Here is a 24,418-nt window from a genome sequence, read left to right on the forward strand (position 1 = left end):
GAGCCGGCGTACAGCTTCCAGGTCACGTGGCCAGCATGACAAAGCCGCTTCTGGCGAACCAGAGCAGTGCACGGAAACCGTTTACCTTCCTGCTGTAGCGGTCCCTATTTATCTACTTGCACTTTGACGTGCTTTTGAACTGCTAGGTTGGCAGGAGCTGGGACCGAGCTACGGGAGCTCACCCCGTCGCAGGGATTCAAACTGCTGACCTTCTGATCAGCAAGCCCTAGGCTCTGTGGATTAACCCACAGCACCACCTGCACCCCTAATACGACCATGTACATCCACATTTAAAGATTCCTCAGCCAGTGCCGGATTTACGTATAAGCTAAACAAGTTATAGTTTAGGGCCCCACGCTCTTGCCCCCCCTCCCCAAATTATGAGTTTGTAAATTGTGTTTCTAAAGGAACTTTTGTTATTGCCAAATACCAATGTGTTTGCATTATTAAGTTTGTTATGAATAAAATATTTTAAGTTAGAGCTTAATAATTATTTCACTATTAATATACTTCTTAGTTGTATTTCAGTTTAACAATTAGTTTGATAAAATACATATTTTGTTATGTGCAGATGGCTTTAGATACCTATTAGGTCCATAAATTACAATATAGCATATACTCAACACACAAAAAATGACAATTTGTTGTTGACAAAGGAGAGCTGGACATATAAAGGGCCCCATTACCTTCAGTAGTTTAGGGCCTCATCAAACCTAAATCTGGCCCTGCCTCTGACAGAAACAATTAGGAACAGAACAAGCCAAAAGTTCACTAAGGAATGGGAGTGCTATAAAAACTAGAAAAACATTGTTCTCAAATAAAACCTTTATTATGCTTTGATTATTTTTTGCAAAAGACAAAACAGTTGTTATAATCAAACATGCTAATACCAAGAAACGGAAAACATCCAAAGAAGGCAGTTAGTGAGAAGGAAAATTTGACCCAAATTGAGGTGGCGGACGGAAGCCAACCCAAAAGATTAGAGCCAGGGGTGGCAAACTCCCAAGAGACTACGATGCTACTCACAGCGTTAAAAACTGGCAATGATCTACCCCCTTTTTTGGGTTCAGGTCAAAGTTGCCCATTTTGGGGGGGTTCGTATCAAAGTTGTTGAGTTTTTTCAGGGAGGAGGTAAAATCTTGAGCTTTTTTTTAGGGGAGCCACAGTTGTTCAACTTCTTTGGGGGGAGCCCATGATCTACCAGTGATCTACTGCAGACGTCCAGTGATCTACCTGTTAGACATGCCATGTCTGGGCACCGGAAATCGGGCAGAGCGCCACCGGAAGTCGCTTCTACGCATGTCCAGACACCGCTGCTGATCCCTTATTTTTCAATCTGGGAGTTGATGGCTATGATCAGGTTACATCGCATATTATTATTAATAATATTATTTATTTAACTGCAGTTCTATCCCACTATTTTTCAATCATGGAACCCAAGGCAGCATAAGATTCCATGATTCTGTAAGTGTGGTTCCCTGCTAGTGACCCATCCAGCTACTGATTTACACCCAGACCTGCTTATCTTCAACAAGATGGTGTCCTCATGTGCCTTCAGACGATACCCTAGACCCTGCCAATAAACGAACAGTGTGAACCTAAGCATATTTTACTCTAGGAGTAAGTGCCATTGAATTCAGTGGGCCTTATTCCTCTGTTAGCCTGTTTAGAATTGTAATGCAAGTTGTCCTGAGTTGGGTGGTAGCCTCCAATCAATAATAAACAGTGCCAAGTAAAAAAAGAGAGAGAAATTGAAGTATTAATGAGTATTTTTTAAAGGGAAGGGGAAAGGGTTAGGGGGAAAACGAGCCAGGTGAAGAGGCTTCTTTACTCATATATTCTTAAAATTATATATTTAGTATAACGGTTGAGGATTATCTCCCTTGGTCTTTCCCCACATCTCTTCCGTTTTCTCTAATTGACAATAATATGTGTTCCGTCTGCTCCTCAATCACCAGGGGATATTTTAACTCGCCAGTGTTGCAGCAATATTGCCATGAGTGGCAGTTGGAAGAGTCCTTCCTTGTTCTTCTAAAACACCCTTGAATCATATGAAAGACTCTTGAGGGCATCTCTCAAATAGGCCAAATGGGAGTTGCTCCTAAGTAAGTGTACACGGGACTGCAGAATTCAGATTGCTTGTGGACGGCGGGTGTGAGACAAGAAGGCTGCTGGAAATTGAAGAAGGCAGAGATAGATGGATGTTTATACAGTTGGTGGATTAAAGGCATGGAGCAGGGTTTGAAGCTGGTATGTCTCTTTTCTTTCCCGGCCTTCTCAGCTCCCTGCAACCGAACCTCTGGCACCCACAGAGATCATCTGTGAATCCTCTAGAGAACAGATGCAATAAAGCTCAGCAGAGATAGACTCGGCCTCCGTGGCCTTGGCACACTGTGGAAAGGAAAGGAAAAGTCAGAGCCCAAAGATCTGCCAAACCCCATCGCCCAACAGGGCCACTCAAGACATCACAATAGACAACAAAAGATGAACCGGGCAATTCTATACACTTATACCCAGAAGTAAGTCCTATTGTGTTCAATGGAGTTTGCTTCCAGGTGAGCAGGTGGAGTTCACTGTTCCCATGCTCAGTCTTCTATGGGCTGCTTTTGAGAGTGAGTCCCCCCCTTAGGGCTTTCCCCCACTAAAAATGATGATGATGATGATGATGATGATGATGGGTGCTGCAAACCTTAGGGTTCCCCCAAGCCTGCAGATACCTCCTTTTTTGTGCATGGACGGTTCTGTTTTGGCTACATAAGCTTCTCAACATGGAGAATGAGTTTGCTATCCTATATAATAATGTCCAAGTTGTCCCTGCGTCCAGTTGTCCCGTGTGTCCCTGGGGTACTGCGCATGTACCCCAGAGACACAGGGATTGGACGGAGGGACATCGGCCAACCGCCGCTCCGCCAACCGCCGCTCCGAAGCCCAGTTTCATGCTGGAGGTGCGCGGCGAGGCGGCGGGGGAAAGAAGCGCTTCCCCCGGCAGCCTTGCCGCGCACCTCCGGCATGGGACGGCGCTTCCTCAGCCGAAGCGGCAGCGGGCGCCGAGGAAAGCCGGCTTTGGCTTGGCGGCGGCGGGAAGAAGAGGAGGAATTCCTCCTCTTTTTCCCGCCGCCGCCAAGCCAGTCCCCAAGCCGAAGTGCGGCGCGGCGGGGGCTTTTCGCTGTTTGACTTCCCGGAGTGAAGGGGGAGGCAAACGGCGAAAAGCACCCGCCGCGCCGCACTTCGGCTCGGGGACTGGCTTGGCGGCGGCGGGAAGAAGGGGAGGAATTCCTCCCCTTCTTCCCGCCGCCGCCAAGCCAGTCTCCGAGCCAAAGTATGGCGCGGCGGGGTTTTTCGCCGTTTGCCTCCCCCTGGGGGGAAGGCAAACGGCGAAAAGCCCCCACTGCGGACTGGCTTGGCGGTGGCGGGAAGAAGGGGAGGAATTCCTCCCCTCCTTCCCGCCGCCGCCAAGCCAGTCTCCGAGCCAAAGTATGGCGCGGTGGGGTTTTTCGCCGTTTGCCTCCCCCTGGAGGGAAGGCAAACGGCGAAAAGCCCCCACTGCGGACTGGCTTGGCGGTGGCGGGAAGAAGGGGAGGAATTCCTCCCCTTCTTCCCGCCACCGCCAAGCCAGTCCTGGAGCCGAATTGCGGCGTGGCGGGGGCTTTTTGCCGTTTGCCTCCCCCTTAGCTCGGGGAAGGCAAATGGCGAAAAGCCCCCCCCCCGCGCCGCAATTCGGCTCTGTCCCCCGCGCGCTTTAGTTTGGGGAAGCAGGCAGGGAGACGCAACAGCCCGGGAAGCTGCGGGCTGTTGCGTCTCCCTGCCTGCTTCCCCGAGCCGTAGCGCATCGGGGGACAGCCGAAGATCGGCGGGCGCTGTTTGCCGGGGTTGACAAACCCCGGCAAGCGGCGCCCGCCGATCTTCGTGTGACAGGCAGTGGGGAATGCAGGCAGGCAATAGAGCAAGCGCCTGCCTGCCTTCCCCGCCGCCAGTCCCCCGGTGCTTCGTGCAGCGCTGCTGGGTGCCGACCCGGCAGGCCGCTTCCTTGATCTGGCGGCCTGCCGGGTCGGCGCTGATCAGCGCTGCGCGGAGCACCGGATCGAGGAGCCGGCATGCATTCTAGCGCCCGTTTATTTAACGGGCTGAAGACACTAGTTCATATATAACAGGGGTGTGGGACGTTTTCCAGCCAGAGGGCTGCGTTCTCTCCATGAGGGACCTACAGCAATGGATTAGGGTGCAGTTGGCATTAAGAGCAGACGCTCCAAGTGTCCCTATTTTCCAGGGACAGTCCCAGATTTACAGATGCCATCCTGGTTTCTGATTTGATCCCACAATGTCCCGCCTTTCCTTAGGATGTTCCTATTTTCATCAGAGAAACGTTGGAGGGTATGGAGTTATGCAACCCCCGAGCCACCCGAATAGAAGTTTTTTTAAAATGTTTAGTGTTTTATTAGGTTTTTATGTATGTTGGAAACCACCCAACATGACTGGGGCAACACAGTCAGATGGGCGGAGTATTATTATTATTATTGAATATGACTTCCCTATTTTCATTGGAGAAATGTTGGAGGGTATGCAATAGTATGAATAGTAAATAGTAAAATTATTATTATTATTGATTAAGACGTCCCTATTTTCATCGGAGAAGTGTTGGAGGATGCAGTTAGCATTAAGAGTCACAATCAGAGCAAAACGTGGCACCATCATATTGAAGAATTAGGAAGTGGGGAGGTTGCTGTCAAACTCAGATCTTGCTTACAGTGGCACCTCGGGTTAAGAACTTAATTCATTCTGGAGGTCTGTTCTTAACCTGAAACTGTTCTTAACCTGAGGTACCACTTTAGCTAATGGGGCCTCACGCTGCCACCGCCACGCAATTTCTGTCCTCATCCTGAAGCGAAGTTCTTAACCCGAGATAATATTTCTGGGTTAGCGGAGTCTGTAACCCGAAGCGTCTGTAACCTGAAGCATCTGTAACCCGAGGTACCACTGTACAAGCTTCCCGTTGGTGCCAGACTGCCCTCCCCGAGAACAGGATGCTGGACGAGGGGGTTTCATCCTCACCTAACAGGCTGCTCCAGAAAGCCACAAAAGTGGCCGCCCCTGTAACGGCCCCACAGGCGGCTGGGTTCTTGCGCTTCGTGCTGACGGAGAAGCCGCCTTGTCCAGTGGCCTCGATCTCCACCACATGGTAATCGGGGAGGCTGTGGTGGGGAAGAGCAGTCGGTTAGACTGGAGCTTTTTAGGAGGGTGGTGGCAGGTGCCGTCCTTTTGCCAACATTCCCACCTGCTCGGCAGGCAGAGGCCAGGGACTCACTTGGGGTCAGCTATAAGACAGCCTTTCACACCGTCGAAGCCCAGGCTGGGGGCGGCCATGCAGGCTGCTGCCATGGTGTTGACGTTGTTCGGAGCCAAGGGACACAATCTCCGCACGGGGCCATCGTAGAGGACCACGCGTTCCTGCTGGGCACCCTTCGCAAGCTCCCCCAGGTGCCCACCCAGTCGGAAGCTGCTGGGGTGTTTCACCATGGTAACAGTCAATGCCTAGAAGATGGAAGGAGAAGAGTCAGAGAATTTGCCTTCCAGCCACTTAGATCAGAGGTTTTCAAGGGGTGTGCTGTGACAGAGGAGGATGGCAAATGCGACAGGAAGATTTAAGGAACCATCAAAGAAACAGTTAAACATTTCAGTGTAGTCAATCATCATCATCATATTTATATACAGCCCATCTGACTTGGTTGCCCAGGCCACTCTGGGCAGTTTCCAACAAAATATTAAAAGCACAATAAAACACCACCCATAAAATAAAATAAAATTCCTTCCAGAAGCACCTTAGAGACCAACTAAGTTTGTTATTGGTATGAGCTTCCGTGTGCATGCACACTTCTTCAGATACCTGGAAGGAATTTTTTTATTTTGTTTCGACTACGGCAGACCAACATGGCTACCTACCTACCGTATATCTATCACCCATTAAAAACTTCCCTGAGCAGGGCTGCCTTCAGATGTCTTCTAAAAATCAAATTGTTGCTTATTTATTTGCTAAATTCTGGGTTAGCAATATTTCATAATAGGGCATGATTTTAGAGTATGTGATGCAGTTGGGCATCGCCACCTAGTTCTGTCATGGAATAAAGCCAGGATTACAATGTAAACAAAAAAATGTATGTTTTTACACTGCTTGAGGACCTTTTTTGATCAAGTGGTTTATAAATCTGCAATCAATCAAATCCATTCTGGTAGTCAATATACTGCCACACACTCCTTCCTCTTTGCAGTCTTCCCATTTACCTACTTGCACTGCCAACATAGCTGCCAAGTACCCCGTTTTCCCCGGGAAACCCCCCGTTTTTACTTACCTTTTCCCGGTGCCCCCCCCCGTATCACTTCGTCTCCCGTTTTTCTCTGTTATTTTCTCCTGCCGGCAGCCATTTTTTTCTTTCCGATTTGCCCTTCTATGGGCACCAAAAATGGCCGCCGCCGGCTTCAAAAGTCGCATCTATGCATGTCCGGAAGTGCATAGACGCAACTTCCGGTGTCACACGGCTACCGGTCCCGGATTCTGCAGTCCGGGACTTGGAAGGTAAGACTGCCAATGCGATGCCCCCCTCTGGGATCTTACCTGAAGCATCCCTCCGTCATCCAACCTCTGGATGTCTTGTCCACCCCATAGAGCCCCACTGGGGATATAGAGGGTGTGCCCGGCCTCTCTTGAAGCTTTGCGCAACTTAAGCTCGGTGTCTAAATCTGCCAAGGCCGTTGGCGATCCCACCTAGTAGAATGTAGAAACGTTTACTTTGCAGCTACTGGTGTTGGGAAGCTAGAGGAAGAAAGCTGATTTGGGTGGAGACTGGCTACTCCTCCTCATTTATTTAATGGGAAATAATTCATTTTGTTGGATGAGGACAGAATGTGGGAGAGATTAGCATCTGACCAGAGCAGGGGGGGGGGGTTGGAGGGAAGTTCATTTTCAGTGGGATAAGCAAAGGGGAGTGGGCAAGGGTTTTAAGAAGAGAGGTCTTAGGAGGAGAGAGGTGGGAACAGAGGCATTTCTGTGGCATAACCAAAGTCTGGAAGGCACCAGTTTTCTGTTTATGAATTTTGAAACAGTATAGTGCAGGGGTCAGCAAACTTTTTCAGCAGGGGGCCGGTCCACTGTCCCTCAGACCTTGTGGGGGGCCGGACTATATTTTGGAAAAAAAATATGAACGAATTCCTATGCCCCACAAATAACCCAGAGATGCATTTTAAATAAAAGGACACATTCTACTCATGTAAAAACATGCTGATTCCTGGACCGTCCGCGGGCTAGATTGAGAAGGCGATTGGGCCGCATCCGGCCCCCGGGCCTTAGTTTGGGAACCCCTGGTATAGTGTTATAAAAATATTGTCAGTATACAGTGGAACCTCAGTTTATGAACACCTCGGTTTACGAATTTTCGGTTTACAAATGCCACGGACCCATCTGGAACGGATTGATTCACTTTCCATTACTTTCAATGGGAAAGTTCGCTTCAGTTTATGAACACTTCAGTTTATGAACAGACTTCCGGAACCAATTACACCCATGCTTCGGGTTAAGTACGCTTCAGGTTGAGTACTCCGCGGACCCGTCTGGAATGGATTAATCCACTTTCCATTACTTTCAATGGGAAAGTTCGCTTCAGTTTATGAACAGACTTCCGGAACCAATTGTGTTCATAAACCGAGGTACTACTGTACAGTATTATTAGCTGATTAAACATTAGGCAGTTTCCTAGGTATGGAAAGAAAATGTAAAGCAGGAAGGGGAGCCCTCAGGATCTCAGATCTGATCCATTTGCCACCTGTTGAGATTCAGCATCTGAGTGATGGACAAGCATGCAAAGCGTACTAGTCGAAATCACCCTCTACCCTCTCTTTTGAAGAGGCAAGGAAGCCCCACCTGCGACTTTTGGGTGGTTCAATTCCTGCCCCCCCCATTTCACAGGCATCTCCCAAGGGCAACAGAACCATCAACCTCATCTATTGAGCCAAAAGTTAATTTGGGGTTTTGTTTATTTTTTAAGTGATTTGGAGCAGCTGCAGAACTGTTCGGGTTTTTTTTGGATTGTGCCGGTTTTAACCACAAGAGCACATAGGAAGACAAAAGAAAAATCTATTCGCACAACACAGTGAAGGCTGAGATGAGAAACTTTTTCCGGCAGAAGCGGATAAAGGCAAGATGCTAGATTTGTGATGTTTGAATCGTGGGCGAGGGGTGGAGGGAGGCTGAATGAAAAGGAACATGCGTGTTTCCTTAATAGGATGAGCCAAAATTGTCTGTTTATTGCAGGCCTTCCGTCTGGACACCAGAAATCGTCTGGAGTGTTTGGAGGTTCTCGTCTTTTGTCTGGTCCCTGGTCCCTATAAATAACACTGTGTGATGTTTAAATGCTCCTGTGGTTATTTTTATAAATTTCTGAGCTCTAGACCAGAACTATGCTGTTAGCAGAGCAAAACAAAGCTTTGCAAAATAAAAAGGTGAGAGAAATCTCTCTCTCTCTCTCTCTCTCTCTCTCTCTCTCTCTCTCTCTCTCTCTCTCATATACACACACACACAATATGCCAGTGGCTGGCCGTAATAAAACTGGTTCACAACGACACTATTTCACAGTGCGGAACTATTGACAAATGTAAAGAAAGGGCAAAATCTGCAGGACAGTTTATGTTAAACAAACAGCATCAGAATAGCCTCACTTACAATTTCCCAGCCCAGAACATTAAAAATAAAAATGAAGCCAGCTGCCAACACATTGTTAGGTTCATTTGCTTCCAGGTGACTTGGATATTGACAAGCTGGAAAGTGTACAGAGGAAGGTGGCCAACATGATAAAGGGTCTGGAAGCCTGATGAGGAATGGTTGAGGGAGTTGGGTGTTGTTCAGCCTGAAGAAGAGAAGACTGAGAGGTGACATGATATCCAATATCCAAAGGGTATTGATATCCAATATATTGATATCCAATATATTGATCAATATATTTATATTGATATATTGATATCCAATATCCGAAGGGCTGTCACATGGAAGATGGAGGAAGCTTGTTTTCTGCTACTCCGGAAGGGAGGACCCAAACCAATGGAGGAAAATAACGAGAAATGAGATCCCAAGTCAACTTTAGGGAGAACATTCTGAACAGGCCACCTCAGAAGATGGTGAACTCTCCTTCTTTGGAAGTTTTGAGACAGGTTGGGTGGCCGTCCATTAGAGATTCTTTAGTTGTGATTCCTGAATTGCAGATGGTTGGACTAGGCGGCCCTTGGAGTCCCTTCCAACTCTACAATTCTGTGATTCTATGATTGAGGCAAGAAGCACTTCGCTGGATGCAGGTGGCCCCTGGGGCGGGGAAAAGTTATGGGACACTCCCCCCCCCCGACAGACTCGCCTGGCAACTGCAATAACACCTTTTCTATGTCAAGTGAAGACCCTTTTTATTCTCCTAGCTCTTACAGTTCTATGTGTACGATGCAATTTGGATCTTTTGATGCTGGGTTTTAGGCTATGTCATATGGATTTTATGCTGATTTTGTTGATGGGGGAGATATTTGTTTGATACTGGGTTATTCTTTATTTGAATTCTATTTCCTTTTCTTTCTTTTCAAATTTTCAACATCAAAAACATACAAAAACATACACTTACACATAAAGAGAAAGAAAAGAAAAGGGCAAGATAATCTTACAATACATATTCGTAGACTGCTATAGATATTGCAATGTACATATTAAGAAAACTAAGATATATATATTAATATAAATATGAAGTATAATAAGAAAAAGAAAAAAGAAGAAACGGCTACATCAAAGGAAAAAAAAATCGATAAAAATGCCTATCGATCAATAAGCAATGCTTAATATAATTCAAACCAATGCTAAGGTGTTTTGTATACAAAATCCTTTGTATTGGGTTGAATCTCTTTTCAATTTGATGTGTTGTTGACTTCCGTCTATCTCATTGTGCTTTCAGTTTGACTATTCCTATTTTTACTCTGTATTTAATTATTTGTCCTCAACTTGGAATGAAGAGAAAATATTTTACTTTCTGTGAAATTATTCAAAACACAGCCAAGTGTTATTGTTGGAACCTTGTTTTGTCAAATAATTATTAAAACATTCCCATTCTTTTTTAACCTTATCTATCAATCGGTTTCTTATTAACTCCGTCATTTTAGCAAGTTCCAAGTACTCGCATAATTGCCATTCCTCTCTCATTTGTGTTAGTTTGTTCTTCCAATATTTCGCTATTAAGATTCTGGCTGCTGTCACTGCGTAGAGAAACACTTTTTTACTTTCATTTGGAATGTTTATTGTTAAGATACCTAATAAAAATGCTTCTGGTTTTTTTTGGAATGTATGTTTTAACATACCTTGCCGACAAAGGTCCGTATACCGTAGTTAAAGCTATGGTTTTCCCAGTAGTGATGTATGGAAGTGAGAGCTGGACCATAAAGAAGGCTGATTGCCGAAGAATTGATGCTTTTCAATTATGGTGCTGGAGGAGACTCTTGAGAGTCCCATGGACTGCAAGAAGATCAAACCTATCCATTCTGAGGGAAATCAGCCCTGAGTGCTCACTGGAAGGACAGATCATGAAGCTGAGGCTCCAATACTTTGGCCACCTCATGAGAAGAGAAGACTCCCTGGAAAAGACCCTGATGTTGGGAAAGATTGAGCGCACTAGGAGAAGGGGACGACAGAGGACGAGATGGTTGGACAGTGTTCTTGAAGCTACGAACATGAGTTTGACCAAACTGCGGGAGGCAGTGGAAGACAGGAGTGCCTGGCGTGTTCTGGTCCATGGGGTCACGAAGAGTCGGACACAACTAAACGACTAAACAACAACAAATGTTTTAACATTTCTTTTTAACTCCTAGTAAATCATGTTTGGATTCTATTTTCTATTCTACCTTGGGGGGGGGGAGAGTTTTGTATATCACCCAGGGGGTTGTGTTGATGGGTAGAATAAAACTGTGTTTGGGGAAGGGCAGAAGCAGGGGAGGGGGGGGAGAACGATGATTTTCATTGGTCAGAAAGGCGATCTAACCACACCTTGAAGAATGCTTTGAAGGGGGTGTCCTGGTAGCCCTTACCATGAAATCTGCAGCTTTCAAAAAGGACTCCCCATGATCTTGTACAATGCAGGGATGGGCCACTTCGATGATGATGTCAGCCCGCCTTTAGAGAGAGGAGAGAGGCGTGGTAAGATGGCTGGATCTGTCATTGTGCCAAGGACACTCTGGCTGAGGGTCCAAACCAAACTTTAGTGGCAAGTGTGGGGAATGGCAATCTGGTCCCCCACCCTGAGGTCCCCCATCTTTGGACTACTCCGATTCGCAGTGGCTCTCCAGAGTTTTCCTAGCCCTACCTGGAGAAGCTGGGGGTTGAACCCTGTCTTGCCAGGGTGGTGCATGCCCAGGTTATATCCTGCTTGCACTACTGCAATGCGCTCTATGTGGGGCTACCTTTGAAGGTGACTCGGAAACTATAATCCAGAATGTGGCAGCTAGACTGGTGACTGGGAGTGGCTGCCGAGACCATATAACACCGGTCCTGAAAGACCTACATTGGCTCCCAGTACATTTCCAAGCACACTTCAAAGTGTTGGTACTGACCTTTTAAGCCCTAAACGGCCTTGGGCCTGTAAACCCCCATCGTTCAGCCCGGACACTGAGGTCCAGCTCCAAGGGCCTTCTGGCGGTTCCCTCATGGCAAGAAGTGAGGCCTTCTCAGTAGTGTCACCCACCCCATGAAACACCCTCCCATCAGATGTCAAGGAGATAAGTAGCTATACAACCTTTAGAAGATATCTGAAGGCAGCCCTGTAGTTCTTGAAAGTTAAATGTTTTATTTTTTATATATGTTGGAAACCACCCAGAGTCGCTGGGGCAACCTAGTCAGATGGGAAGGGTGCTGCTGCTACTACTACTACTAAAGGTAAAGGTAAAGGGGCCCCTGACCATCAGGTCCAGTCGTGTCCGACTCTGGGGTTGCGGCGCTCATCTCGCTCTATAGGCCGAGGGAGCCAGCGTTTGTCTAGCTTCCGGGTCATGTGGCCAGCATGACAAAGCTGCATCTGGCGAACCAGAGCACACGGAAACGCCGTTTACCTTTCCGCCGGAGCGGTCCCTATTTATCTACTTGCACTTTGATGTGCTTTCGAACTGCTAGGTTGGCAGGAGCTGGGACCGAGCAACGGGAGCTCACCCCGTTGCAGGGATTCGAACCGCCAACCTTCTGATCAGCAAGCCCTAGACTCTGTGGTTTAACCCACAGCGCCACCTGCGTCCCTTTGGCATGCAAAGTATCTGCTCTGTGAATGAGCTATGGCAACATTGTGAATGGCCAATGCAATCCTCGGATTGCTTACTTGGATGCAGGGATGGTGGAGAAACGAGACTCAGCTCACATTTTAAGGTAAACCTACATAATTCGCACTTTCCTAAATGATCTATGAACTGAAACACATTCCTTTGAAATTCACACTACTCTGAATTTTGCAACGCACTTCTCCAGGTAAATAATGTGTAAGAAAATATGAAAATAACGTATAAAAATACATTAGGGGGTGCTTTGTTGCAAAAATGTATATACTGCATTATGCAAAAAATTACCGTGTTTTTCCGTGTATAAGACTAGGTTTTTTAACCAAAAAATTAGGCTTAAAATTGGGGCTCGTCTTATACACGGGTAGCGCTGAGGGGTGTTTTCTTAATTTGGAGTCCCCAAAAGTAGGGGGCATCTTATACATGGGGGCATCTTATACACGGAAAAATAGGGTATATTGTCTATTAGAAGAAATTGCACTAAAATGCTGGTGAATTTTCATGAGGACTTAAAACATATACAGTCGTATCTTGGAAGTTGAACGGAATCCGTTCTGGAAGCCCGTTGGACTTCCAAAGCATTCGACTTCCAGATTGTGGCTTCTGATCGGCTCTTGCAGCCGAATAGAAGCCCGGTCATATGCTCGGCTTCCAAAAGAACATTCGAAAACAGTCACTTCCGGGTTTCGATCGTTTGGGAGCCAAAATGTCCGAGTTCCAAGGCATTTGACAATCAAGGTACGACTGTATATATATATATCACAGGCTGATGCAGAAAGGTGGGGGAACCAAACTTCAGATTACAAAAAGGGAAATTGACAGATTAATTCCCCCTTACTTGGATGCGAGTGCCAGTAAGATCAATGAGACTTACTCCCGGGTAAGTGCACAGTCATACCTCGGGTTGCGTTCGCTGCAGGTTGAGTACTTTCGAGTTAAGTACTTGGCGGACCCGGAAGCGTTTACTTCTGGGTTCCGCCGCGCACGCATGCGCAGAAGCGTTCTGTGTGCATGCGCTCTATTGCCGCTCTGTATATGTACTTTTCGGGGTGCGAATGGCACCCCGGAACAGATCAGGTACGTACCCAGAGGTACCACTGTACAGGGGATTGCAGGCTGAGCGTTTATCTCAAGGTATTGTGGCATTTTTGCAGCATGTGCGCTGATAGATAGATAGATAGTTTATTACGGCCATAGGCCCATATTCAATACCAATATACATTGTACAACAAAGCAAATATGACAAAATAAAATTAATAAAATTAAAATACATATCTGAAATCATAAATTTCTAGATTCCATTAAAATAAGAGCAATACAGCACTTAAAATATCAGATTATCACTATAAATCAGTATTATATAAGCGAGATCAATAATCATAAAGTAATCCATTTTTCCTCTTATAAGCTAAGACTGTAATCAGAAACCTGGCAACAAAAAGGGACCTACTCGGATCAGAATCTTGCAGTAAATGTGTTAACTGTGTTTCCAAGGAGTCACCCGAGGTTTCCGATAATAAAGGGAACAAAAATCTGGTCCTAGAAACTGAATGCAGTGGGCAACAGCATGTGCGCTGTAGGTTCATGCATGGGCGTAGCCAGGATTTTTGTAGGGGGGGGCAGTTGCCCCTCCCCGCCCCCTCCTTGGCAATGCCCATGGTTCATGGTGGTTCGTTCTCTTTATCTTCACCAACACACAAACACACACACACACACACACAAAAGCAGCTAGGTCCTGGCTGGGCTTGCCTGCTTACCACTCCAAGAAGTCAGTCAGCTTCCCCAGCTGCAGCTTCTCTGGCACTTTCCCTACCAGCTTCTTGGCGTCCCGGTTCCAAACAAAGGCCAGCTCCAGCCCGTGTCGGAGTCCGTCATCTTGTAGCCGTTTCACCAGGTACTGGCCTGGAGACAGAAAGTGGAACAGAAAAGTATCACAGATTCAGGACTTGGCTCTGTGTCTCAAACACCTGCCGCCCCGTCAAATCTGTTTCTTGCCGAGGCACAAATGCCCGTCTACTGAACCCTGGCACCATTTCCCAGGATTTCTCAAACTCTAACACAGACTAACATCACAACAAAGAGAGAGAGAGAGAGAGAGAGAGAGAGAGAGAGAAAGAGAGAGAGAGAGAGAGAGAGAAATGGTGTTCTCTTAGGATGCAGAGCTCATTTTTGTCCTTTGGGTGGCATCTTTTCGAGTTCCCGGCGAAGGAATCACAGTTTCATGCCCTATTTTGTGAGTGCCAAGGAAGATCTGTCTGGCCACAGTGGGAAAACAGGAAGATCTTATTCTGATCCTGCAAAGCAATTCTTTTCTTCTTAAAGAAGTAATACAGTAATACAAATTTAATGTGTTCCGAACGCACATTCGTAAGTAGAAAAAAATTGTAAGTCGTATCCTATAGGAATGCATTGGGAGAAAAAATTCGTAAGGAGAAGCAACCCTATCTAAAAATTCGTAAGTAGAAAAAAATCCTATCTAAACCGCATCCAAGTTGGCGGACGGAGCTCCATTCGTAAGTAGAAACATTCGTAAGTAGAGTTATTCGTAAGTAGAGGTAAAAAGGTAAAGGGACCCCTGACCATTAGGTCCAGTTGTGACGGACTCTGGGGTTGCGCGCACATCTCGCATTATTGGCCGAGGGAGCCGGCGTATAGCTTCCAGGTCATGTGGCCAGCATGACAAAGTTGCTTCTGGCAAACCAGAGCAGCACATAGAAACGCCGTTTACCTTCCCGCTGTAGCGGTTCCTATTTATCTACTTGCATTTTGACATGCTTTCGAACTGCTAGGTTGGCAGGAGCTGGGACCAAGCAACGGGAGCTCACCCCATCACAGGGATTCGAACCGCTGACCTTCTGATCAGCAAGCCCTAGGCTCAGTGGTTTAACCACAGTGCCACCTCGGTCCTGTAGAGGTTCCACTGTACATTTAGAAGTAAAGGTAAAGGACCCCTGGATGGTTAAGTATTCAAAGACAACTATGGGGTTGCGGTGCTCTTCTCACTTTCAGGCCAAGGGAGCCGGCGTTCATCTGCAGACAGCTTTCCAGGTCATGTGGCCAGCATAACTAAACCGCTTCTGGCACAACGGAACACCATGACAGAAACCAGAGCGCACGGAAACACCATTTACCTTCCCGCCGCAGCAGTACCTATTTATCTACTTGCAATGGCGTGCTTTTGAACTGCTAGGTTGGCAGGAGCTGGGACAGAGCAACGGGAGCTCACCTCATCGCAGGGATTCGAACCGCTGACCTTCCGATCGACAAGCCCAAGAGGCTCAGTGGTTTAGACCACAGCGCCACCCGTGTCTCTGTACATTTAGAAGTAGAGAACTTCCCCACTAGCTTTCACCTCCAGCACAAATCAATGCCAGGGCCACACAGAGAAACAAATAATTTAGCAGGAATGGGGAACTTGCGCACTTCCCAATGTTGTCAGACTCCCGTCAGCCTCAGCCAGGATAGTCAATGGTCAGGGATGGGTGGAAGGATCCACCAGGAGTCTTAGTTTCTCAGCCGCTCTGGCCCACAAACTCACTGGTGCAGAGGACTCTTAACACCAGGTTCGTGGGCCAGACCTCCAAATGTCACACGGACATGGCAATATAACAAGTATTCTGAGAATCATCAGGTCTTTCCCAAACCAGGACAGGATAAATTGTTTTATGAAACACATTGTATGTGTGTGTGTGTTTTAAATTTTATTTTGAAATAAAAGGCATTAGAGGACTAGACCAGGCATCCCCAAACTGCGGCCCTCCAGATGTTTTGGCCTACAACTCCCATGATCCCTAGCTAAGAGGACTAGTGGTCAGGGATGATGGGAATTGTAGTCCAAAACATGCCCGGACTAGACAGTGGGAAAAGGTACTCAACAAAGGGAGAAAACACATTGCCTAGGAAAGCCATATTAAGAATCAGATGGACAGAAGAAGAAGAAGAAGAAGAAGAAGAAGAAGAAGAAGAAGAAGAAGAAGAAGAAGAAGAAGAAGAAGAAGAAGAAGAAGAAGAGGAGGAGGAGGAGGAGGAGGAGGAGGAGGAGGAGGAGGAGGAGGAGGAGGAGTCTGGATTTGATATCCCGCTTTATCACTACCCAAAGGAGTCTCAAAGCGGCTAACATTCTCATTTCCCTTCCTCTCCCACAACAAACACTCTGTGAGTTGAGTGGGGCTGAGAGACTTCAGAGAAGTGTGACTAGCCCAAGGTCACCCAGCAGCTGCATGTGGAGGAGCGAAGACGCGAACTCGGTTCACCAGATTACGAGTCTATCGCTCTTAACCACTACACCACACTGGGAATGAGGGAAATTGTCAAGAAGCACCACCTACCTAGATGTCCATAGCCCACAATTCCAACCCGTCTTCTCCTTTGGTCCCCAGACATTCTGCCTGTCCTGGTTTAAGAAAACAACAGATATGCGATATTGTTCACTGCAGAGAAGCATGGATCTGAGACTGAAAGGGTTTGAATGCATGCCTATATTTATGCCACAGATCTAACAGTGAAATCCTATCCATGTCTACTAGAAACTCGAGGCCCCTTGAGTTTAGTGGTATTTACTTGAAGGTACGTAAGTGTACACAGCAGAGGAACTTCTGGCCCTCCATTCATTGCTGGATCCCAACACCCATCAGTCCCCGCCAGCATGCCCAATGGTCAGGGACGATGGGAGTTGTCATCCAGCAATATTTGAGGGCCATCGCTGGTATGCAGGATTGCACCCCAAATTCACCACTGGGCAAAACACTCCCTGCTTCATCTTCGTTTGGATTCCCAAGGTGAAAAGTAATAATTGTAGCAATAATATTTGCATAAAGCAAGTATGAAAACCCACTGTAAATTTTAAAGTGGATTGCGTGTTTCTACAGGTTAAGCATCCTCCTGCAGTGCTCTCTGTGTGCGCACGTATAAAAAGATGTACACAGAGAGAAAGATACTTCAGAGTGAGCAGCTATTTGAATTTAAGAGCCGATTCTTCACCTTCACACCCACTAGATTTCTCATTACTCATTTAATTGATCAGCCGCAGCTGGATCTGTGTGAATGGATTCCACTGAAAAGCGTTTATGTTTTGAGATGGTATGATAGTGCCTGCAAGACATCAGTTGATGTTGCTTCATCATGCGATAGGCAAACATGTGAAGGAGCCCTAAGAATAGATTCCTGTCTTTCCTTCCCTGTTCATCCTTCGAATCGTGCATCCCTGTTTCTTCTTTTACATTTTGTTCCACTTCTGCCACCATTCACACCCGTCTGCCTCTATATCAAGGGTGAGGAACCTATGGTTTGGCATAGAGCAGGTTTTTTATTCAGTTTGCATTTTAAAAAATCAAATATAATTTCAATTTTATACATCTCAATAATTTTAACGTTTCTAAACTCGACTTCCTTCCCCCTCTTCCTGCGGTTCCTTAAATTTATTTTTTATTTTTTTGCATATTCCAAATTAACTTAACTTAATCATTTATTCATCTACTTTAAATGTATACTCTTATAAAAATGCAGGTTATTACGTTAAGCCTGCCAGTGTTCTTATCTGTTCACAGTTTGTTTGTAAATATCCAATAAACCATTTCCATTCTTTTATAAAAAGTCTGTTATCTCGAGTTCTTATTTTTCCGGTAAGTTTTGCCATTTCTGCGTATTCCATACGTTTTTGTATCCATTCTTCTTTCGTTGGGACTTCTTCTTTCCATTAAAATGTCTTCTTTGCTTTTAAAACTGAATCTATCTCACTTTCCAAAACAATATGAGAACTGAAACTCCCCCATCTTTCGAAATTTGCACTTATCCGAATGTTGTGATGCAGTTCTCTAACCATCCAAGGTTTGCAAAAATGTATATACTAAGGGGAAACGTGTATTACACATGAAGGCATTCGTTAAAACGACATACAGAAATTCATTATATTACGGGAAGCTGCTCGCAAAAATTAGTCAAAACTGCGTGCAAACTTGTGAAGAAATCTGTAGAAGAAATCTGTAGAAGAGAAGAGTTTTGGATTTGATATCCCGCTTTATCACTACCCGAAGGAGTCTCAAAGCGGCTAACAATCTCCTTTTCCGTTCCTCCCCCACAATAAACACTCTGTGAGGTGAGTGAGGCTGAGAGACTTCAGAGAAGTGTGACTAGCCCAAGGTCACCCAGCAGCTGCATGCGGAGGAGCGGAGACGCGAACCCGGTTCCCCAGATTACGAGTCTACCGCTCTTAACCACTACACCACACTGGCTCCCTGTACTAAAATATTGAAGAATTTTCATGGGTATTTAAAAACAAAATTCACAACTTGCTGCAGAAATGTGAAGAACTGAGTTTAAGATTGGAAATGTGAGCGATGATGGGTATTGTAGTCTAGGAATGCCTGCATTAGCTACCACCCCTCTCTCTTTATTTCTTTGTCTTATCCTTCCAGTTCGTTAATAACTCCCCATCCAAAACAGACATTATATCTCACCTTCCACCCACCCCATACTTATAGGCCCCAAATCCCCTCCACTTTTTGAACTGACTCACCTGAGTCGGTTGCACTGATTCCCTGGCACTCAGGCAACTGCAGGATCCCAGCACGAAACAGAGGACTTTTCTGTATTGATGCCCTTTGGTCAATTGATCCCTGGAGGATGTTAATTATTAGCCTGGGGCCTGCAGTCCTCCAGAGAATGGGTTGTTGGCAGGAATGTGCAGTAGTTAGAAGACAGCTAGTGAAATTCCCTCGTAAACTCAGCCGAGTTGCTCCTTGGCTATATAGCATCAAATAATGACTTGGATATGTGAATGCATCGTCACAGATTAATTGCCACAGGTAGCATTTTATGTTGCCATTACACTCTCCTTGCACTTCCAAGTACTGCAATGTTCCAGGGGCATAACTTTAGGGTTGGCGGTGCAATCTCATTCATGCCTGTTCGGAAGAAGTCCCACCGAGATCAGTCGGACTTACTCCGTGTAGGATTTCAGCTTTGCGTTTTGTTTTGTTAGGGACTTCATAAAAATTATATTTATAAAAGAGGAGCAGCTTCTTGTGCATTCGCTAAAGACTTGGGGGGGGGGGAGAGAGAGAGAGAGAGAGAGAGAGAGAGAGAGAGAGAGAGAGAGAGAGAGAGAGAGAGAGAGAGAGAGAGAGAGAGAGAGAAGTAGTGCTCATTCCACATTTGAATGCGAAGCGATTTAAACGGCAGCCCCACCCCCAAAAGGACACGAACCAAAACACAGCTATTCTTCCAAATCTCCACTTCTTGGACCCGACAACATGTACACGAATGAATGTATCAGGGGAAAGTTTGCATTTTTAAAAAAATAGTGAGCATGGCATATAAAAATGCATTAAGGTAAAGGGGACCCCTGACCATTAGGTCCAGTCGTGACCGACTCTGGGTTTGCGCGCTCATCTCGCATTATTGGCCGAGGGAGCCGGTGTATAGCTTCCAGGTCGTGTGGCCAGCATGACAAAGCCGCTTCTGGCAAACCAGAGCAGCACATGGAAACGCCGTTTACCTTCCCGCTGTAGCGGTTCCTATTTATCTACTTGCATTTTTGATGTGCTTTTGAACTGCTAGGTTGGCAGGAGCTGGGACCAAGCAACGGGAGCTCACCCCGTCACAGGGATTCGAACCGCCGACCTTCTGATCAGCAAGCCCTAGGCTCAGTGGTTTAGCCCACAGCGCCGCCTGTGTGTAAATGCATGTTAAGATAAATTGCTTGCAAAGCTGTTTATTTAGAGAAACATGCACCAAAGCACTGGTAATTTCTCATGAGGATTTTTTATTTTCTGCAAAGTCATGTGGACATGGGGCAAGCTGAACTGAAGACTGAAAAAATAAGAAACAGTGGAACTGAAATTGACAGGTCTATCCATCCCTAGCATTTACACACATACACAAACACAAAACACGCTTCCAGTTTCAGCTAAAGCACAAACCAGGTGCGATGTTGATTGCGTCGTTTGATGTTCCCGTTGTGTTTTGGGCTGTGCTTGGAACGGATGCTACGGTAGTTCAGATGAATAATGTTTCTGTTGACTATTGTCCCTCTCTGTCCTGGTACAGTATAAGCCTTGGCCTGCTTCCCCTTCATTTATCCCTCTTCCTCCTACAGTTGCAAACTTGCTGTTTTGCTTGTTCATCCCCTGCCCAAATGCTTGACAAATGCTGAATTTGCACATTTGCCCCGGTGAACTCACAGACAACCGATAAATTGGCTGCGGCACACGGAAAACTGCTCCGAAAGTGGGATGGGATCAAGCCGACTGAACTTTCTGATAAAAGGAATGAGTGGACAAATTAATAAGGAATCCAGAACCCTATCCAGGTGTCCTTGCCCAAACCTGCATAGGAAGAAGCAGATGCCAGCTCTCCCCTCAACTCTACTATGCATGTCAGCTCCCATCCCAGCATTCCCACATTGAGCAGGAATTTATTTACCGTACCTGTTCAGCTGAATATATTTAGGAGCATCCATGCAATATCAAGGTTCCTAAGCACTGGGGAGATTATTCCTGTGTCCGTAGAATCATAGTATTGTACAGTTGGAAGGGACCCCAAGAGTCATCTAGTCCAACCGCCTGCAATGCAGGAATCTCAGCTAAAGCATCCATGACGGATGGCCACACAACTTTTGCTGAATAACCTCCAAGGAAGGTCCACAACCTCCCGAGGTTGAACAGCCCTTACCGTCCGAAGGTTCTTCCTGATGTTTGGTTGGAATCTGCTTTCTTGTAACGTGAAGGTTCGAGTCCTACCCTATAGAGCAGGAGAAAACAATACTGGTTCCCTCTTCCATGTTACAGCCTTTAAGGCATGGGTAGGCAAACTAGGGCCCGGGGGCTGGATCCGGCCCAATCGCCTTCCCAATCTGGCCCACGGACAGTCCGGGAATCAGCATGTTTTTACATGAGTAGAATGTGTCCTTTTATTTAAAATGCATCTCTGGGTTATTTGTGGGGCATAGGAATTTGTTCATTTTTTCCCCTCCAAAATATAGACCGGCCCACCACATGGCCTGAGGGATTGTGGACCGGCCCCCAGCTGAAAAAGGTTGCTGACCCCTGCCTTAAGGTATTTGAAGGTGGCTATTGTATCTCCCTCCAGTCTCCTCTTTTCCAGGCTAAACATACCAAAATCCCTCAACCGCTCCTCATAGGGCATGGTTTCCAGACCCTTGATCATCTTGGTTGCCCTCCTCTGCACACTTTCCAGCTTGTCAACTTCCTTCTTAAATTGTGGTCTCCAGAGACGTTCCTCCTCAATGTGGGAAGCTCAGAAATGCAGGTGGCACCCATAGGGACACTGGGGACAGGGCTAGCATGTGTGGCCTTGCTCCTCCGTACGTGGCATCAGGCAGTGTGGAGTAGTGGTTACGGTGTTGGAATAGGGCCTGGAAGAGCAGAGTTCAAATCCCAACTCAGCCATGATGCTCACACAGGGTGATCTTGGGCCAGCCCCTGTCTCTCAGCCTAGCCTACCGGTACCTCTCAGGGCAGGATGATTTAGAGAGAGGCAGGAGAGAACCATGTTTGGCACTTTGGGGTCGCTGGGGGGAAACGTGGGCTAGAAATGCTAATAAATAATGCCTGCAGAGGGCTTACATTTCATAGGTGTAATGGTGGCACCTGAACACAGGGTGATGCCAAAGGTTTGCGATGCTGGCATGAAATAGTTGCCGTTCCCTCTTCCTCCAGCTACAAGGGACCAGGGGAAGTCTATGTCATTTGAAACAGGGGACCCAACCACAGCTGATGTCATTTTTCCGCCTAGAATAATCAGAGGTGGGCTAATAATAATCGGGATCACAGAAGATGGGGGGGTGATTAACCCTTTCCTTATCTGCTGCACTCCTGGGAAAATTTTGTTCAGTTATTTGCAATAGGATGGGAAGGGCTTTTCTGTCCAATATGCATGCTGGCTTCAGAGCAGGGGATGATTTCCCCCACAAATACAGCAGAAGGGGAACAGGGAAGCAATTCCTTCGCACGCAGAAAGTCCCAGGTTTAACCCTCGGCATCCCTGGGTAGGACTGAGTACCGGTCCCTGGCCTGAAACCCTAGAGAGCGGCTGTCAGTCAAGGATCAAAGGGCTGGTCCCCTTTGCTTTTTTGTATACCTGACAGTGAGTGGCATTCCTCTGGCTCTCCTTCTGCAACCCTGAACCCTCCAAGTGCCCCTATTTTCCAAGGATTTACAGAAGCTGTCACAGTTTCTGATTCAATCCCAGAATGTCCCGCTTTTCCTTAGGATGTCCCTATTTTCATCAGAGAAATGTTGGCGGGTTTGGAGTTATGCAACCTCTGGGGCCGAGGAGATAAGTAACTGCACAACCTTTAGAAGACATCTGAAGGCAGTCCTGTATAGGGGAGGTTTTTATTTTTAAGTTTTTATGTTTTTATATATGTTGGAAGCCACCCAGAATGGCTGGGGCAACCCAGTCAAATGGGCAGGGTATAACAACAACAACAACAACAACAACAACAACAACAACAACAACAACAACAACAATAGGATAGGGCACCCCTATTTTCATCGGAGAAATAGTGCAGATTACAGTGGTACCTCAGTTTATAAACACAATTGGTTCCGGAAGTCTGTTCATAAACTGAAGCGAACTTTCCCATTGAAAGTAATGGAAAGTGGATTAATCTGTTCCAGACAGTCTGCGGAGTACTTAAACTGAAGCGTTCATAAACTGAAGCGAACTTTCCCATTGAAAATAATGGAAAGTGGATTAATGTGTTCCAGACGGGTCCGCGGAGTACTCAACCTGAAGCGTACTTAACCCGAAGTATGAGTGTAATTGGTTCCGGAAGTCCGTACTCAACCTGAAGCGTACTTAACCTGAAGCGAACTTTCCCATTGAAAGTAATGGAAAGTGGATTAATCCGTTCCAGATGGGTCCGTGGCGTTCATAAACCGAAAATTAGTAAACCGAGGTGTTCATAAACCGAGGTTCCACTGTATTCACTTGGGTCCTGCTTGTGGTCTTGCCATAGGTATCTGGCTGGTATCTAAAATTAGGTATCTAAAATTATCATAATCATCATCATTCTTATAGCATAGGACGTCCCCATTTTCATCAGAGAAATGTTGGAGGGTATGCCCATGCACCATCACTGACGAGTATCCACTCACTCGCTCACCCAGTCTGCAACCTTAAGACACCAGGCCAGGGAGCTTGTGACTCTCTAGGCGCTGTTGTACTCCAACCTGGGACGCAGGTGGCGCTGCGTTCTAAACCACTGAGCCTCTTGGGCTTGCCGATCGGAAGGTTGGCGGTTCGAATCCCCATGACAGGGTGGGCTCCCCTTGCTCTGTCCCAGCTCCTGCCAACCTAGCAGTTCGAAAGCACACCAGCGCAAGTAGATAAATAGGTACCACTGCGGCAGGAAGGCAAACAACGTTTCTGCGCGCTCTGGTTTCCGTCATGGTGTCCCGTTGCGCCAGTAGTGGTTTAGTCATGCTGGTTGCATGACCTGGAAAGCTGTTTGCAGACAAACACCGGCTTCCTCGGCCTGAAACCGAGATGAGCGCCGCAACCCCATAGTCACCTTTGACTGGACTTAACTGTCCAGGGATCCTTTACCTTTTACCTTTACCTTTTGTACTCCAAATCCCATTGGCCCCAGCCAACTGAGCCAATAGCCAGGGATGATGGCAGTTGTAGTCCAGTGTCTTTTGCCAAGTCACAGGTCCCCCTCCAATCCTATATGCAGTGACCCGGGAGTATGTCCCATGCGATACAATGGGGCTTCTCTCTAAGCAGGCCTTCTCCGAGATCCACAGAGGCTACATATCAACTTCTAGCTTTTGAGGCCCTTAGCCATAGCAAAAATTAAAAATTGCTCCTCGAGCAAACAAAATAAAGGCACCAGAAAGAGAGAGTAAGTGGTTTGCTTATATAATCAGTTTGGAAGACATGTTCATCACAGTCTAATCTTGTACCCTCAGAACAGATAAGTTTTTATTAATATTTATGAAGGTTTTAAATGCTCTTGTAGGACAAAATCTATATCGGTTCACAAAGGAATGATGTGTTTCACCAAATCACACTGCTCCGTTGCTTAAATTTGCAGCTCCAAGCTGAAAAAGCAAGTTGTGAAGCTTAT

At 46.4% G+C, this 24,418-nt stretch overlaps 1 protein-coding gene across 1 annotated transcript; it reads right to left on the reverse strand.

Moving 5' to 3' along the window:
• Window positions 1-795: 795 nt before the first annotated feature.
• On the reverse strand, window positions 796-18,921 carry ASPDH (aspartate dehydrogenase domain containing). Its single transcript, XM_035137064.2, has 8 exons — window positions 18,839-18,921; window positions 16,653-16,717; window positions 14,082-14,226; window positions 11,092-11,176; window positions 6,608-6,757; window positions 5,303-5,529; window positions 5,050-5,189; window positions 796-2,391 (listed from the first exon to the last, which is right to left on the reverse strand). The coding sequence occupies exons 2-8, from the start codon at window positions 16,705-16,707 to the stop codon at window positions 2,354-2,356; spliced, it is 840 nt and encodes a 279-aa protein (XP_034992955.1). The 5' UTR covers window positions 16,708-16,717; window positions 18,839-18,921; the 3' UTR covers window positions 796-2,353.
• Window positions 18,922-24,418: the final 5,497 nt, after the last annotated feature.

This window comes from Zootoca vivipara, chromosome 13, assembly GCF_963506605.1.
Source record: "Zootoca vivipara chromosome 13, rZooViv1.1, whole genome shotgun sequence".
NCBI classification, from domain to species: domain Eukaryota; kingdom Metazoa; phylum Chordata; class Lepidosauria; order Squamata; family Lacertidae; genus Zootoca; species Zootoca vivipara.

Excerpts from the sequence above, each read along its gene's own strand:
- ASPDH (XM_035137064.2), bottom strand. The coding sequence starts at position 16,707 with ATGTCTGGGGACCAAAGGAGAAGACGGGTTGGAATTGTGGGCTATGGA. Across the intron at positions 11,177-14,081 it reads CTGACTGACTTCTTGGAGTG|GCGGGCTGACATCATCATCG; the intron begins GTAAGCAGGCAA and ends CTCTCTCTAAAG. Across the intron at positions 5,530-6,607 it reads ATGACGGAGGGATGCTTCAG|GCATTGACTGTTACCATGGT; the intron begins GTAAGATCCCAG and ends TCCATCTTCTAG.